Genomic DNA, 17855 nt, shown 5'->3' with positions numbered 1-17855 from the left:
GAAGAGTAAGGAAAAGCAAAGAAACGTACACATAGATGCCTTGAAACACATAGAAACTAACTCATGAACGATCACAGAGAGACCCTAGAAAGGAAGTGCGCAAGAAAAAGACAGAAGAAAGACAGAATGAAAAATAGCAAAATAATCCAAAAAAGCATCTCCACCTACCATCTACCAAGATGAAACAATTTGGTGGGCAACTTTATAAAAACATTCTCAGGCACAGATACATCCAGATATTCCTGGCACTAAAACACTCCTTTAAGGCCTCTGAATGCAGTACTAACTTTAAGATTTTTAAAGCCCTGTTGCTTTTTCACAACTACAGGCATAAATGGAGATATATCCCTTTAACGGCATGTTAGACCCAGTGGAGCCCCAGGTCAGAGAGTTACCATACTCAACAAATCAGGAGACTCAGAACCTTCATGTTCAATATCTTTGACCAGCTCAAGTCTTACACTTCTGAGCGCCGGCCCCGTGGCTTAGCGGTTAAGTGCATGCGCTCCACTACTGGCAGGCCGGGTTCAGATCCCAGGCATACACTGACGCACTGCTTGTCCGGCCATGCTGAGGCCACGTCCCACATACAGCAACTAGAAGGATGTGCAACTATGACATACAACTATCTACTGGGGCTTTGGGGAAAAAAAAGGAGGAGGATTGGCAATAGATGTTAGCTCAGAGCCGGTCTTCCTCAGCAAAAAGAGGAGGATTAGCATGGATGTTAGCTCAGGGCTGATCTTCCTCACACACACACAAAAAAGTGTCTTACACTTCTTTATACCCACCACGTTTTTTTAGGTGAAGCTTACACAGCCACCTAGACAGATGCTTTGCCAAAACCCAAATGATTAATATTGTGGTAGGACCCTGAGAGGTTGCCTATAACTCAGTCCGACTCAGTACATATTTCGTGAGTAGTAATTGGGGTCAAGACACTGAGGTGAGGGCTAGAGAAAGGTAGGTGGTGGGATACAAAGAGAAGAGGAACAAGACATGGACCTCAACCTCGAAGAGTTTATATTCTAGTATTCTCTGATCCTACATCTGTTTCTAGTACTGTTTCTAGTACTCCTTAGCTAATAGGTTATCAGGTTGTTCCTTTCCAATCAAGACTGTAGAGCCTAAATATGTTCCCACTGAATTCAGTTCAATATTGGCACAACCAAGTCACAGTGTGCGCCATTTACAAGAGATGCAGAAAAGAGTGAGTCAAGACTCCCAGTCCTCAATGATCTCACAGTACAAAGGCAGGAGAAAGCAAGTAAAATAACAGATTTAATGCAAGATGGAATGCTAAGAGAAGCAGGGGGTTAAAGGAAGGACAAATCCTATCCACCTTTCGTGGGGGGAGGGAAGGTGAAATGCAGGGAAGTGGAGAAAAAGGCTTCCTCACCAGCCTGGATGGATCAGTCATGAAGAACTCCTCCTGCCTTCTCAGTGTCTATAAATAAGCCCAAGTGCTGCCATTTCATTTAATTACTAAGCCTCTCCAGATGGAGAAAAATAATTAAGCAGTCTGTACTACCGACATGATATAAAGAATGGGTTAGCAACTTGAGAAACATTTGAGTTTTGAAGTTTGCTTTCAACTGTGAAGTAAGGAAAGAAGAGAAGAGAGGCAAATGACTGCACTACGGACCTTAGGGAAAACCAGATGACTGCAGTCATATTCTGGGTAGAAATTTAAACAGGAAAAAAAAAAAAGAAAATACTGGTGCAATGGGGCTTGTTTCTCCCAGTACAAGTGGAACTGCTAACATTAAATGAAGAAACCTCAATAGAGTTTTGAAGACAAGTTGTCAAAAAGAAATACTTAAAGACACCTATAAATAAATCAGGATGCAATTTGTTTCCTTCTTTTTTTGTTGTTGAGGAAGATTCGCCCTGAGCTAACATCTATTGCCAATCTTTCTCTTTTCTTTTTTTTTTTTACGTGGGCCACTGCCACAGCATGGCTGCTAATAGACAAGTGGTGTAGGTCCGCACCTGGAACCGAACCCTGGCCGCCGAAGCGGAGCACGCTCAACTTAACCTCTAGGTGTTTATTTCCTAAATGTACAAGAAATATGCCATTGACTGGGCCTCTGGATGCACACATGATAAAAATTTTATATCTTTGTGTCTGATGCAAAGATTCACAAGTGACTACACCCAGAAAGGTCTAACAAGGAAGCTGGAAAGATTATCACATGAGAAAACTTTCTAAATGTAGATGCTCTTAAAGAATTACCCATTTATAATTCTAAAGTTCAATGGAATCAGGAAATATAAATAAAATTTCTGGCATTCAAATAACAATGGCAACTGGGTAGTAAAATGAATGAGATGCTCTCCTCCCAATCATAAATTCAATGATAATCATGTGCTTCCTGAAAAACCACAATAATAAAAACTATAAAAAAAGTTTAGGGATACCAAACTTCTAGGAGCATCAGATTGAAAGTCATTAAGAAGGTCGCATGGTTAGAAGGCATTTTGATTCGTGGGAAAAATGGAGGGACGTGTTCAACGAGGAATAGTGAAGAAACAGATTAGGAGAAAGAAAAACCAAATCAGAACCCAATTCAGAGGGTGATGATAGAAGATTCTTGGTCTAAAAGAATGTAAGCCTCGTTAAAGGTAAAGTCATTCTGAGTATTGGGTACTCTCTACTTTATCAACTTAAATCAGAACTAATTAAATCTGTTCTAAGTTATTTTCAAAGCAAAGTATCCTTCCACAAATTGCCTAGTCATTACACTGTCATTTCAACTTTCCTGTTAACAGAGGTTTTCATATTTATTTAAATGGATAATCCATGTAGAGTGTCATCAGAATAATAGTTTTTTTGTTTTTTGGGGTTTTTTTTTGGTGAGGAAGATTTGCTCTGAGCTAACATCTGTTGCCCATCTTCCTCTTTTTTTTTTTTTTTTTTTTTGCTTGAGGACGATTAACCTTGAGCTAACATCTGTGCCAATCTTCCTCTATTTTGTATGTGGGCTGCCACCACAGCATGGCTTGATGAATGGGGAAGGTCCATGCCTGGGATCTGAACCCGCGAACTCCAGGCCACCAAAGCAGAGCATGCTGGACTTAATTGCTACACCATGGGGCCAGCCCTAACAGAATATATTTTTTTAATTGATGTCATAATAGTTTATAACATTGTGAGATTCCAGTTGTACATTATTATTTGTCAGTCACCAAATAAATGTGCCCCTTCACCCCTTGTGCCCACCCCCCAAATCCCTTCCCCCTGGTAACCACCAAACTGTTCTCTCTGTCCGCGTGGTAGTTTATATTCCACATATAAGAGAGGTCATAAAGTGTTTGTCTTTCTCTGTCTGGCTTATTTCACTTAACATAATACCCTCCAGGTCCATGCATGTTGCTGCAAATGGGACGATTTTGTCTTTTTCTACGGCTGAGTAGTATTCCATTGTATATATATACCACATCTTCTTTATCTAATCATCTGTTGATGGACACTTGGGTTGCTTCCACGTCTTGGCTATAGTGAATAAAGCTGCAGTGAACATAGGGGTGCATAAGCCTCTTTGGATTGTTGGTTTCAAGTTCTTTGGATAAATACACAGAAGTGGGATAGCTGGATCATAAGGCATTTCTATTTTTAATTTTTTGAAGTATCTCCATACTGTTTTCCATAGATGCTGCACCAGTTTGCCCTAATAGAATATTTCAAAAGAGCATTTTAATGACTTTTGGAATTCTACACTTTTACAGGAATTTGAATCATGCTATCAGTAAAGATTAGTGGAGGTTCTACTTTAACAAATAATTATTTTAATTTTTATATTTACATAAATTACCATTTATTTCTTCTCATTAGTTAACAAGAAATATCTTCATCCTTCCCAATTTCTTATCTTGATTTATTTATTTAAAAAAATCTTTTAAAATCAAACTGCATCCTTCCTTTCCCCTATACCTTCCAGAAAGCTGCTAGCCCAAGGGTGTGTGAACTAGAAAAAAGGCTCCAGACACACTACTAACAAGTGTTGGAAAATTGAAATGAATATTCCACTCAGCAGCAGCTATGAAGTGAATGCACCATCTAGAGTTATGTGGGCCCAAATGCACACAACCATATGTGGCTGCCATGATTCGCTATCTTCTATACATGGTCCTTCCTTCCTTCACTGGTGTTCACACAAAGCAACCAGGGGAGACCGGGCTCACCATCTTTCAGCTTTGAGACTGACCTTCAACTCAGTCTGTAACCAAAAGATGTCAGCCAACATTCAAAGTTACTGGGGTCCAGGTCGGGGTCATGATCTTAAGATCTTGTTGACATGAAGGCAGGAAGAAGATTGCCTGGAGATTGTGTTGCAATGGGAATTCACACCCCCTCCAAAGCAAACAGACAGCCACTACTCAAATCTTGATTCCTGCTACATCATCAGGACATTTTATGTAAAATCTTCCATATTTAACTGAAGAAAAGAATTGTAAACACTATGTAGGTTCAACAATCATGCTCAAGAGCCACAATAAAACCACCTGCAGGCAACCTCTAGTCTAGGCCAACCTGTGGTTCCTTGATCAACCATGCGCCTGCTAGGTTTGTGCTTGTTTCAGTGTTTTGGAAACATGAACTTCATTACACCTAATCACAGCAAAGGTAGTGAGAGAGCCGAAATTAACCCAAGATAATAGGCACATGAATAGGAAGAAAAAAGAAACAAAGATAATGAAAAATTGAAAGTGTAAGAAAATCGCTCTAATGTATGGAGTAAGTCGGCATCAAGGCTTCAACACCTACACGGAACTTAGCCTTGCTAGACATGCGGTCATGTGTCATTCACATCACGTCACTCTGGATAAATAATATGTGGATTTATGAGCACCAAGTCTGAGAACAGCCTCTTTGCAAGTGGAGGAGTTTCTCCACTCACCTCTTTCTAGCCATTATCCCATGAGACAGTGAGGTCCAAGTGGGACCTCTATCATAAATGTATCATAAATGTATCATAAATGATTACATTTATTATATTAATGTAGCAACTGGTACCATTCCTGGCATTGAATCAGTGCTAAAAGGATGATAAATACTTCTTCAGTACCAAAATGTAAGATGCCAGGTTTGAATTTGGAAATATATATCAAGATTTAATTTATACTTGGGGGAGAAATACCAAACTCCCAAATTTAACATTCTTATAGAAAGATTCAAAATATAAAGATCTCAAAATATGGGTTCCAACTAGATTGCCAAATCAAAATAACAATAATGACGTTTTCCCTTCCATTCCATGATATAGTGTGAACTCAGATGTATAAATGCATATGTGGACTTATAAGGAAAACAAAGGAAGCAGCTCAACACAGCTGCTTTCTAAAAAGAAATTCTGTTCTATTTCATATTATCTGCCCTCTATTTAGTGTCTAGAGGACAGCAAGCCAAAATTTAGAGAAGAACTTACCAGATGAAATATACATTAAGTTTCTTTGCATGTGAACTAGTAGCTGTGTCCTAGAAATACTTTAAATATCCAAAACCTAGATTTCACACTGAGGTGTTTTGCTATTTTGTATGCCAATGTGCCTTACCTGCCTAAGACTCTAATTGGTCTTATATTTAACAAGAGTTTATAGAGCTGGCAAAATAGAAAGCTTTTGGGTAGAGCATGCTGCGAACTAGTCCTTCCAGTATTCATAAAAACATTTTTTTTAATTTTTATTTATTTATTTTTTTCCCCCAAAGCCCCAGTAGATAGTTGTATGTCATAGCTGCACATCCTTCTAGTTGCTGTATGTGGGACGCGGCCTCAGCATGGCCTGAGAAGCGGTGCGTCAGTGCGCACCCAGGATCCGAACCCGGGCCGCCAGCAGCAGAGTGCGCGCACTTAACCGCTAAGCCATGGGGCCGGCCCGCATAAAAACATGTTTAAAATTTATTTTCCTATAAGAAAGGTGACCTATGAAGTAGACCTGGTTGGGCTGGGCATGAGTGGGCATGACAGAGAAGGAGGGAAGGGTTGATTTGATGGCAGGGCAACAGGAATAGAGGTCCAGCTACATGAAAAGCAGCATACCAAGAGGACAACAGAAAACAGGAGGTTAACCATATAAGTGGGAATTGTTTAAGAATGGTTCAAGTGACCCTAGTATTGCCTAAGGCAAACCAACCACAGTTTAGATGCAGAAGGGGTCCAGACAGAATCCCAGCCATCTGCCAACAGGGCAGTGCACAGAATAGACTTCTGTTCATGCAAAGAAGACACATACACCATGAGGTCTCCATCCCATAGAAACAGAGATGGATGGATATGGATACATATTTTATCTGGCATTTACCAAATGTCTACTATGTGCCAGGACCCACACTAGGGAGTTCATTTAACGACTACTACAGTCTTGATGATGTAGAAGTTGCTATCCCCATTTCACAGGTAAGGATACTGAGGCTGGAAAGTTTAAATGACTTCATCACTATTATGCAGCTGTTAAGTAGAAGAGACAGGATTCAAAAGCAAATACTTTTGTCCCCAGTGAATAAGCTCTTAAAACACTACTCTCTACTGTGGTTCATGAAAATAACCAGCAAAAGAGATGTGTGTGAGAACAAAGGGGACATCAGCCCAATACACAGCATAAACAGATGAATTCCAAAATATTTGACCATGACTCACATAAGAAATACATTTCATATCATGACCCAATATACACCCAGTATGCATCTCTGTGTATAAACAACTAAAAAAAAAAAGTTCTACAAAAATATTTACCCTTACCATGTATGATATACTTGGATACTTGCTGATTATTTTTTATTCTATATTATTCTATTTCTTTATTTTAAAAGTGCTGGTCAGGACTCACTGAAATGATTCCATGGCCCACTTGTAGGTCAGAATCCACAGTTTGAAAACCAGTGCCATAACCAATGCTAATGACCATTTCTCTTATTATTTCTTAAGTTTGGGTAGAATATTGGGCTTTTCAATTTTTCACATATAACCTCCCATTTGAGCCTCTATCCAAGAAAGGAAAAGCAGAGAGGGTAGTTAAGAGGGAGAGAGAAGCAGTGGAGAGAACTGTCCATTATATGTCACCCACTAAACAGGGTAGTGGAATTAACATACTCCAAACAAGAATGGCTGCATCTCAATGACACAGAAGTTTGCCCCAAAAAGCAGATGTTAAAGATTTATGTTGGATAAGGTTCTGATGTCTTCAATGTTCCTTTCAGTTGTCAGAAAGACATCACATTTTCCAAAAAAGACTCATTGGTAAAAGGAACACCTGGGGGTTGGCCTGGTGGCGCAGTGGTTAAGTTCACGTGCTCCACTTCGGTGGCCTGAGGTTCATGGGTTCAGATCCTGGGTGCGGACCTACACCACGCATCAAGCCACGCTGTGGCAGCGCCCCACATACAAAATAGAGGAAGGTGGGCACAGATGTTAGCTCAGGGACAATCTTCCTCAAGCAAAAAGAGGAAGACTGGCAACAGGTGTTAGCTCAGAACCAATCTTTCTTACCAAAAAAAAAAAAAAAAAAGGAACACCTGTACGTAGTCTTTAGGCAAATTTTAAGACTAAAAGACAAGTTACATACCTCTACTCAGGTTCCCTTCCACACAAAACAGCACCAGGTCTCCTCTAGGCTACTTGGTCAAGACACTCAACAATCAACACTGCTTTAATTTGATTTGACTTATTAAAAAGCCTGTCTATTGAGGGATGCAAGTTTTGGCTTCTAGGTACAGAACTAACACATGAGCCAGGAACACTCATTAATCTAAACACAATAAAAGAGAAAAAGAAAGGATGGGAGATCATAAATGTACTAATTTGGAAATGGTCTTAATAAAAACTTGTTACCATGGGGATTTCCGGCAGGGAAAGAAAAGGGGTCTCTTTAGAGAAGTGATGGATGCTATTTATTAATCTACTTGCAAGTAATGTCAAATTTTAAAGTTGCTCCAAAGAAAACTACCTTTTTTTTCTTACATGAGCCTCTTAATATGCTGAAGGAACCTGTTCAAAACGCTTCAGCAGTGAAGTAACTTAGATGATAAATGTGTTCTTCAATCTGTGCACCAGTCAAGTAGCAATAAAATCAGAATAATTCATGCGAAAATTTTCATTATGTTTCTAAACATACTTATTTACATTTTAAATCACACATTAGACAATATGAAATATCTTTCATTTAGACAGGTGTGAACTAGAAAACAGATGCATTCATTAAACATGGAACAATTCGGTGAATTAAAAAAAAAAAATACTCAGAAAACTCTCTGGTTGAAGTACTTGGGCCACCGTTAACTTACTTGAAAAAATATGGCCATGGCTCCGATTATTCTGTTTTCAGAAATTGCAGTTTGAAAGCTGTCAAAGTCGTCTGGATTGTAAAAGAAAATCTGCATCTGTGAAAGAACAATTGAAAAATGTATTAGAAAAATTTTCAAACCTATGCACAAGCAGAGGAAAATAGTACACTGGACCCAGATTCCCAACTTAATAAGGTTTTGCCAAATGTATTCATCTATCTGTATTTTTTCTTTGCTGAAGTATTCGAGAGCAAACCCTGGACATCATATCCTTTTACCACTACATACTTCTGTAGGCATCACGAAAACACACAATTTCTCACATAATACAATGCCTTCATGCCGCCCAAAATAAATAACACCGACACCTTCTTATTACCAAATAATACTGATCTCTTGGGGAAAGTTCCCTGTTAAGAAGCAAAATTTTAATGGAGTTAAACACCATGAATTTGACAACTAAGCCTGTGAGATTCAGTCCACTTGTTTAAATTATAAATGCTTAAATGGGCACATCTTTATAGACAATGACCAGTATAAGGATGAGAATTTGAAGGGGTCTCTCCGTAGCTTTGAGAAATAGCCCAAATGGAATATTTTAGTGAATTCAAAAAGAAATATAATTGTAATCACAATAATAATGCTTTACATTTTACAGATTGCAAAAAGCCATCCGATACGTTATTTCACTTAATCCATCTATCACCCCAGTCAAGACTGGGCAGAAAATACTACACTCAGTTATAGATGAGAAATTAGTGCTTCAGAAAGTTGATGTTAACTTGGCTAAGGTGAAATATCAGAGGAAGAGTGTAAAATCCAGGTGCTCTCATCCCAACTTTAAATACCTTCTCCTACATTTGGCTAGGGTTTCTTATTCAAAAAGCAGAACACAGATAAATCAACTTACAATCATTATCCAATTTTAATGCTTGAACACTCCTTGATATTTCGTACAATTCAGAGGACAAAAATGCACCACAGAATATATTCTCGAGAGACTACATATGTGATAAAAATAACAGATCTGGGTTCCTATTCCAGCTTCCTCATTTACTTGCCTGGAAGACCTCAGGCAAGCAAGCGAATTTCTAAGCTTCCTCATGTATAGAAAGAAAGTATTTATCCTTGGTAGAGTGGGTGTGGAGATCAAACAAGTTAGTGTAGTGTATAGTATATGGCACCATGCCTAAACCTCATCTGTACTCAACAAATCACAACCATCATCATCATCAACATATTTTAAAGTTAACATCCGGCAGACATTTTAAAATTTCTAATAAGAATGTGATTCCACTGAATCTTCTAGGATGACCCTACCCCTTACAGAAAATCAAATCTCTTATATTATTAGCTCTCTTCCATGACCTCTATTTCCCCACTTTTCCAAATGACATGATGCTATTTTCTGTAACAGAGTGAACAACCACACCCCAGATAGAGTTTGAAGATTCGATGCTGAATGGTAAATTCCCAGTGGGCAAACCTAAGTTAGAGAGACTAGCTGAAGTAGAGGTCCAAGGCAAACAGAGTTCTGCTGACTGCATTAACAAGATGTTAAAAACAAGGTAACATCTCTTTTCTGAAGGGTGAAATCAGGTAGCCCAAATCAGGACACCTTCCAGGAAAAGTCAGGTACCCAAGTGGATGGGAGAAGGATGGGTAGATTCTTTTGGAGGATTTTCTTTCTTATAGTGAATTGTTTTTCTCAGACTGTGAATTCCCACTGATTCTGGCAGTTTCTTACAAATGTGTTGCCTTTAGGTTTGGACAGCTTTAGACATCATGAATTTACACTGAGAAAAATCCATTCAATGAGGTGCAGATTAAAACAGTTTAATACTGGGTCACTTGTTTTGGGTACAATGCTACTAACCCAAGATAAAAACTCCACACAAGTATATTCAGAAAATTACACTTCACTTTCCTTGTAAAACTCAGGCCTGAAAATTAAGTAAGTTCACAGAAGGTTTTCTTATTCTTCAGCCCCTGAGCAGGGGTGGCATTGTTTAATGCATCAGCTGAATAGTGTGTGATACAAAATACTTTTAGACCTTTTCAAGGGCATTTTCATTTACAACTGCGTGGGGAAATTCATTTTTAGAAAATGTCTTTGAGTCCTGGCTCCACCCATCAGGATAATAAAATGTTTCATAAAGAGAACAGTAGCATAGGTCTGAAATATCGATTTTCCTTGCTATTTCTCTCAAGTGGTAGTCTACTGAATTATGTTAACTTTTCATACTATCTTAAACATGACAGTAAATAAGTAGATGGAGTTTTGCTGAGTGAATTAGACTTTAAATTATTTTGTTGTTATTGTTTTGTTGTTGTTGTTGTTGTTGTTGTTTTGTGAGGAAGATCAACCCTGAGCTAACATCCATGCTAATCCTCCTCTTTTTGCTGAGGAAGACCGGCTCTGAGCTAACATCTATTGCCAATCCTCCTCCCCCCCCCCCCCCCACAAAGCCCCAGTAGATAGTTGTATGTCATAGTTGCACATCCTTCTAGTTGCTGTATGTGGGACGCGGCCTCAGCATGGCCGGAGAAGCGGTGTGTCGGTGCGTGCCCGGAATCCAAACCTGCGCTGCCAGTAGCGGAGCTCGCCACTTAACTGCTAAGCCACGGGGCCGGCCCCTGTTGTTATTGTTGATGAGACAAATTTGGGGAGAGGCTGGAAACCTATTTTCCAAAAACATCTTTGAAGGTGTTGGGATGGCTGCTAAATATCTTGAGCAGCCCACCAACATTCTGGATCTGCTCTCAAGAGCCATACTCAGGGCCTCCCTTTCAGCATTCCTCAAAGCGTGTTCTTTCTAATAATGTGAATCCAAATGACGCTTACTATATAGCAATTCTCCTCCCGAAGAAACATGGTGCACATAAGTTGAAGAGAAGATCTGGAAAATCTGGCAATAAAGAGACCTATTAATTTTTCCACATATCCTTTACTCAGTATCACCAATTATTTACATTTTACCCCATTTGCATCCTCTCTTTCTCTCCCCACTCACACACACACACCCCTAATTTTTTTTTTTTCTGAATCGTTTGGTAGTGAGAGAAAATATGCCCCTTTACCAATAAATACTTAAGTGTATAATTTCTAAAAGTAAGGACATTCTCTCATATAACCACAGTAAATTATTAAATTATTAAAATTAGCAAATTTCACTTTGATACAATACTATTATCTCATTCACAGTCCATTTTCAAATTTTGGCAAGTGCCGAAATATAGTCCATTATAGGTCATTATTTTGGTTTTCAATCCAGGAATCCAATCTAGAAACAAACTTTGCATTTAGCTGTCACATCTCTTTATACTGATCCGTCCCACCCCCAACTTTCACCTGGAACAGTTACTCAGCCTTTCTTTGTCTTTTTTTACTTTGATAGGTTGAAGCACACAGCCAGTTACTATGTAGTGTTGGGGTCTGTCTCATGATTTCTCATGATCAGATTCAGGAGGTGCATTTTGGACAGGTTACCACAGTAGTAACACCATGTCTTCACAGTGTACCATATCATGAAGCACATTAAGTGGGTTTATTCTCATACTGGGGTGTTTAACTCAATTGCATGGTTAAGGTGATATCTGCTAGGCGTGTCTACTATAAAGTTATTAATTTTCCTTTTGTGATTAAAAAGTGCTTTTTTTAGGAGGACATTTTGAGATTACATAAATATCCTGTTCCTCATCTAACTTTCATCCACTAGTTTAGTATACAATTCTGATATTCTAACTCCACCATTCCTTCTATATTCATTAATGGCATTCTGTAAGGAATGGTTTTTATAGTTTATTCATTCATTTATGTCAATAAAGACTCATTTATTTTTGCTTTTATTTTATTCAATGGATTATAATCCATTACTACCAGTATTTATTTTAATGCTCAAACTGTCTCAGATTTGCCCAGTAGGAGACTCTTCAAACAGATTCCTCTGTCATTCTGCCATGTTCCCCTCATTTTTTATTTTTTAGCACCTCCTTATTAGCTGGCACAGATACTCTAGGCTCATCTTGTATTTTCCTGGCTCTAGCCCTAAAATTGGTCATTTCTTGAGTGATCTCCTTGTTCTTTTTAGTGAGGAATGGTCTTTAAAGACCTAAAGCTTTGGCTCAATCTTTTCCAAATATGTTTGAGATTAGGACACTTTGGTTCTTCAAGAAAACTATACAGCTTAAGGCTCTGTGAGTCTGTTCCAACCAAGACCCTCTTTGCAAGGGAAGCAAATCTGGATCAACTTTGCATAAGGGGATGTCCCTCCACCATGCAGAATGCCGTGAGATATGTGAGTGTCCCCAACAAGAGAAACAAACTCCATGAGGCTCAACTAAAAAGCCGCTGGTAGACTGTGTACACCAGGGTGCAATCAAGGGACCAGTCCTACAAAATCCTTCAAACTCACAAGCGAGAATCACAGGTCTGGATGGATCATTCAATTCCACCTTGCAGAAGGGCTGGAATGGAAAAACCTCCAATACTTCTCTAAGCCAGATCAAGGTGGGTAGATACATAGAGCAAAATATGGTATAACCTGACATTTGGAAACTAGAATTTTACAGGGGGAAAAAGCCCCATCACTGAGGAAGCATGTGCTAAAATACAGATATGGAAAATGCCTGAGTGAATGGTAACACTACCAAGTAATGGGAGGGAGATGAAATGGGACTGTGAGTGTAGGTTTACAGCGGTCACTGCTTTATGGGTGTAAGGTACCAGCACGATGTGTACAGGATCACAACAAAATGTCCACTTAGCTTCCCTTTACTCCTGCCTTGCGCCATTCTTTCTTTTATATTTAAAATGACTCTATTTGCAATCTTATTTAAAAATGATGTATATGCCTGCTTTCCAATTTGTATCACTATCTGTGTTTAGCTGAATTAATACAAAGCAACAAATCTGAAAACCAGAGCCTTCTATATTTTTATTAATGTTGTTATTTTTCAAATATTTAGTGAGTGGCTACTGGATGCCAGGAACTGTACTATCATTCATTAACACTCAATGAGGAAGCTACCACCATGATCCTCATTTTACAGCCAAAGAAACCAAGGATTTCTAAATTTACAAAGCTCTTGAGGAAGAAGGGTGAGGCTGAGATGGAAACCTAATCTTTCCAATTCTAGTCAAGGTCTTAATCACTGTGCTTCCTCCCAATAGGCAAAAATATTTGCTTAATGCCTATTATGTATAAGGCACTGCGACAGATGAAGACACAGTCTGTGCTTGGGAAGACAAAACTATCAATAATGAGATGGGTAATTTTTTTTTTGAATACCAAAGTTGAGTCATAGGTAAATGTATCACAAAAAAGCATAAGGCAATAAATGGCTCATGGTCAAGTTAGGCATATATTAAATGAATATTAAAATAATACAGGCAGGGGCTGGCCCCATGGCCTAGTGCTTAAGTTCAGTCCACTCCACTTCGGCAGCCCATGTTTGCAGGCTTGGACCCCGGGCGCAGACCTACAGCACTCATCAGGCATGCTGTGGCGGCATCCCACATACAAAATAGAGGAAGAGTGGCACAGATGTTAGCTCAGTGCCAATCTTCCTCAAGCAAAAAAAGAGGAAGATTAACAACAGATGTTACCTCAGGGCTAATCTTCCTCAGCAAATAATAATAATAATAATAATAATAATAATAATAATAATAATAATAATAATACAGGCAATGGGTGAGAAGGGATATTTTCTTGAAGGTGGACTTCCTATGCTCTAACGTTATAGTTGTGTGCGAAAAGTCAGCTCTCACATCTCTGATCATGGCGGAGAAAGGAAATGATTCCAACACAAAGGGTGGAAAATCCAACAGTACCTTCTTTGGTGATTTAGAAAGCTCTACCTTGTAGTTTCCTCTCAAAAATCTTACATGTCTTCAACATGCACCATGCATACACATACATGGCCCGAGAAAAATTCGTCATGAATTAAGTAAGGAAACAGCATGCAGATAGCTCAGAGGAAAGGCAATCTATCAATAGATTCACCAGACATTTCCAGGATACGGTTGGACATCTTTAATAGAGTGGAAGAACACACAGGAAAAACTACAGGATAAGACTAGATGAGATGTAAACAGAATGCGATCAAGATGGTCACTAAAAAGGCAACAGCAGAATTAAAAATCACATAGGAGGCAGGAGATCATAGAACTGGAGAGGTGAAATATATTTTTATTATCATTCTTGGTGCTAAAGTGTAGTAAGCCAGTTGAGAACATGGTGGTGCACAAGAAACAGTTGCCTAAGAATAAAAATGTGTAGTGAAGGCAAAATAAAAATCCAAATACAGTTAACGATCCCCTGGGCCCACTTATTGGATGATTTGCATAGGATGATGTCAGAACTGAGGTTTTTGTATAATAGGTTCTTAATCTAACTTGATTTTTAGATTATGCTATACCTTAACTACTATTAAGCCAGATCACACACACTTAACACAGACATTCCAATTTTTTTTTTTTTTTTTGGTGAGGAATATTAGCCCTGAGCTGATATCTGTTGCCAATCCTCCTCTTTTTGCTGAGGAAGATTGGCCCTGGGCTAACATCAGTGCCCATCTTCCTCTACTTTATATGTGGGACGCCTGCCACAGCATGTCTTGATAAGCAGTGTGTAGGTACATGCCCGAGATCCGAACCTGTGAACCCCGGGCTGCCGAAGCGGAGTGAACTTAACCACTACGCTGCTGGGCCGAGCCCCCAGATATTCTAATTCTTTAATTCTGCCAATGCCATCAGATAAGATCAATGCAGGCAGGAAGTCTGTCTACCTAGTTCAAGGCTATGTCTTCAATGGTGCTGTTCATTGTGAATACTAGTAATTTATTTACGGAAAGAATAAACTGAGTGGGGGCTGTGAGTACCTGAAAGCAAGGACAGCCAAATGATAAAGCCACAAACACTATCATGAGGTTCTTGCCATCTCTGGGAATAAATAACAAAATAACAAAAGAAAGGAGAGATCAGGATACTCAGAGAATGAATGGATTTAAACCACTAAAGAAAATGCTCAGGAAGATGCAAATATATGTCAAAATCACAGTGAAATGGCTAAGTGGCTCTAGGTATGGTTTTGCTAAACACAGATTATATTATTTTCTCTTTAATCTACAAGAAATTCAAACCATTTTCTACCCAAGCAACTCTAGCCTGAAATTTTAATGTTCCAACAAAAGAAAATCTATTCATTTAAATTGTGGGAAGAATGATAAATACACACTATATATATATATATAATATAAAAATATATAACACAAACACTCTGAATTCAGAACTATGATATAGATATTTTGTTTTATGTCAATGAACAGTTTTTACTCCCAGTTACTTCTTTTTTTTTTTTTTTGTGAGGAAGGATCAGCTCTGAGTTAACATCCACGCCAATACTCCTCTTTTTGCTGAGGAAGACTGGCCCTGGGCTAACATCCATGCCTATCTTCCTCCACTTTATATGGGACGCGGCCTCAGCATGGCCTGACAAGTGGTGCACCAGTGCGCGTCTGGGATTCAAACCCAGGCCGCCAGCAGCAGAGGGTGCGCACTTAACCGCTATGCCACGGGGCTGGCCCCTCCCAGTTACTTTTTTAAAGGATCATTATTATATTTACCCCCTTGGATGGCTAGTTTTATGTGTCAACTTGGCTAGGCTATGGTGCCCACTTGTTTGGTCAAACATTATTCTAGATGTTGCTATGAAGGTATTTTTCAGATGTCATTAATATTTAAACCAGCAGACTCTGAGTAAAGCAGATTACTCTCCATAATGTAGTGGGCCTCACCCAATCAGCTGAAAGCCCGAGGTCTTCCTAAGAAGAAGGAATTCTGCCTCCAGACTGCAACACAGAAATTCCGCCAGAGTTTCAAGCCTTCAGACTTAAGACTGCAACATCAACTCTTGCTAGAATTTCCAGCCTGCTCTGCAAATTTCGGACTTGCCTGCCTCCACAGTTGAGGGAGCCAATTCCTTAAAATCTCAATCTCCCTCTCTCTCTGTATATATAAATATATATACAGATCTCTCTCTCTCTCCACGTATATATATCCTCTGTTGGTTTCATTTCTCTGGGGAACTCTGACTTACAGACCCCCCAAAGGTCACTATTGATTTTAAGCAAACATATCCAGATATATGTACATATGTGTGTATCACGTTATAAAACTGTTCTGTGAACCAGTTACTTTTGAGAGCTCAATCTTCTTCATTCACCTCTTTCTTACAACCCAGCTCACACTCTTGTGACTTACACAAAAATATCCATGAAGATGGCAGATAACACAGCTGGGTGATATTAAATGATGATCAAAGCACATGGGCTATAGCATCAGACCTGATTTGTACACTGAAGACACTGGAGATCTCTAAGGCTCAGTGTCCCCTTCTGTCAAATAGAGGTATAGTTACCTCATGGGATCATTGTAAAAAAGATTCACTACTCACATGCTTTGGAAAAGTAAGAACAAACTAAATAGCTCTCACTTTTTATTATTATGTATCAGTATTACCTTCTCTGTCACCAGGAGGGATATGTAAACTAAGGTGAAAATAAATCGTTTCCACCGGCCAGCCAACATCCCAATGAGTCATGCCACAAGGTGTAGCAAAGAAACCTGTGTGTGGGCTTCATACAGCCTTCATTGGAAGAATATTTTTAGAAGAACCCTGCTCCAAAGAGTAGCAGGTATTCACCATCTTTGCAGGCAAGGTAGCATTTAAATAAACATTCTGAAACGTTTGCTTTATACAATATCATTAATCACGGAGTGCACTAATCCTTAATTATTTCCTTTTTTCACTTGCCCTGCAACAGAGAATTATCTTCAACTACTTTACAGCAGGAATCCAAATTTTTGGAGCAGAAGAACACAAGTGCACGCTAGGGCTATGACTCACATACAATCAGGTGTCAGGATGTTTTCGGGAACCCTTTAAAAGTCTCTGTGTGTAACTTGTTTATGCCATTATAAGTCAACTTATTAGTTGATTTTTGGAACTTGTGGTTCAGTGATGCATCTGATTAGTCAAATAAATATTTAATCCTTGTGCTTTTCTCTTGGTAGGGAAGAGTTCAGGCTCTTGCTTACAATAGTAAGTTGAGTTTTTCAGAGATTTACTATGCATGATTCATGAGTTATTTCTTACAGTTCAGCATAAGTTGAGACAAAAACGAGGTAGGTTCAGCATCTGACTATATGTTGGCCAGATACCCTTATCATGTATTCAGGAAAGAGGGCAGTAAGCTATAGCTCTGCCATTTAACAGCTGTGTGACCCGGTTGAAGTTAGTCGCCCTCTCTGAGTCATGATATCCTCAAGAGTAAAGTGAAGATAAGAAATACATCACTGGGTTACAGGGAGGAGTAAATAAAATAACTCAAGTAAAGCACCTCCCACAACGTCTGGCATACTGTGGGGCCCCAATTGATTCACATGTCTTTAAATATTAGTTGGGGGGGGCGGGGGAGAATGAAAAAAATACAAATAAACTAGTGAAAGGGCTATTTGCAATAGCCCCAGATTGGAACCTACCCGAATGCTAATCAATAATGGAATGGATAA

At 39.0% G+C, this 17855-nt stretch overlaps 1 protein-coding gene across 5 annotated transcripts in view; it reads right to left on the bottom strand.

The window, feature by feature from the left end:
- Window positions 1–17855, bottom strand: part of PTPRG (protein tyrosine phosphatase receptor type G) — a 680315-nt gene that overhangs the window by 204436 nt on the left and 458024 nt on the right. For all 5 annotated transcript variants that reach the window (XM_058562200.1, XM_058562209.1, XM_058562192.1 and 2 more), the window contains one exon: window positions 8282–8377. In XM_058562200.1, the coding sequence (XP_058418183.1) occupies window positions 8282–8377 (96 nt within the window). The remainder of the gene's footprint in view (window positions 1–8281; window positions 8378–17855) is intronic.

This window comes from Diceros bicornis, chromosome 2 (assembly GCF_020826845.1).
Source record: "Diceros bicornis minor isolate mBicDic1 chromosome 2, mDicBic1.mat.cur, whole genome shotgun sequence".
Classification (NCBI taxonomy): domain Eukaryota; kingdom Metazoa; phylum Chordata; class Mammalia; order Perissodactyla; family Rhinocerotidae; genus Diceros; species Diceros bicornis.
This window is presented reverse-complemented; position numbering and strand designations above follow the sequence as displayed.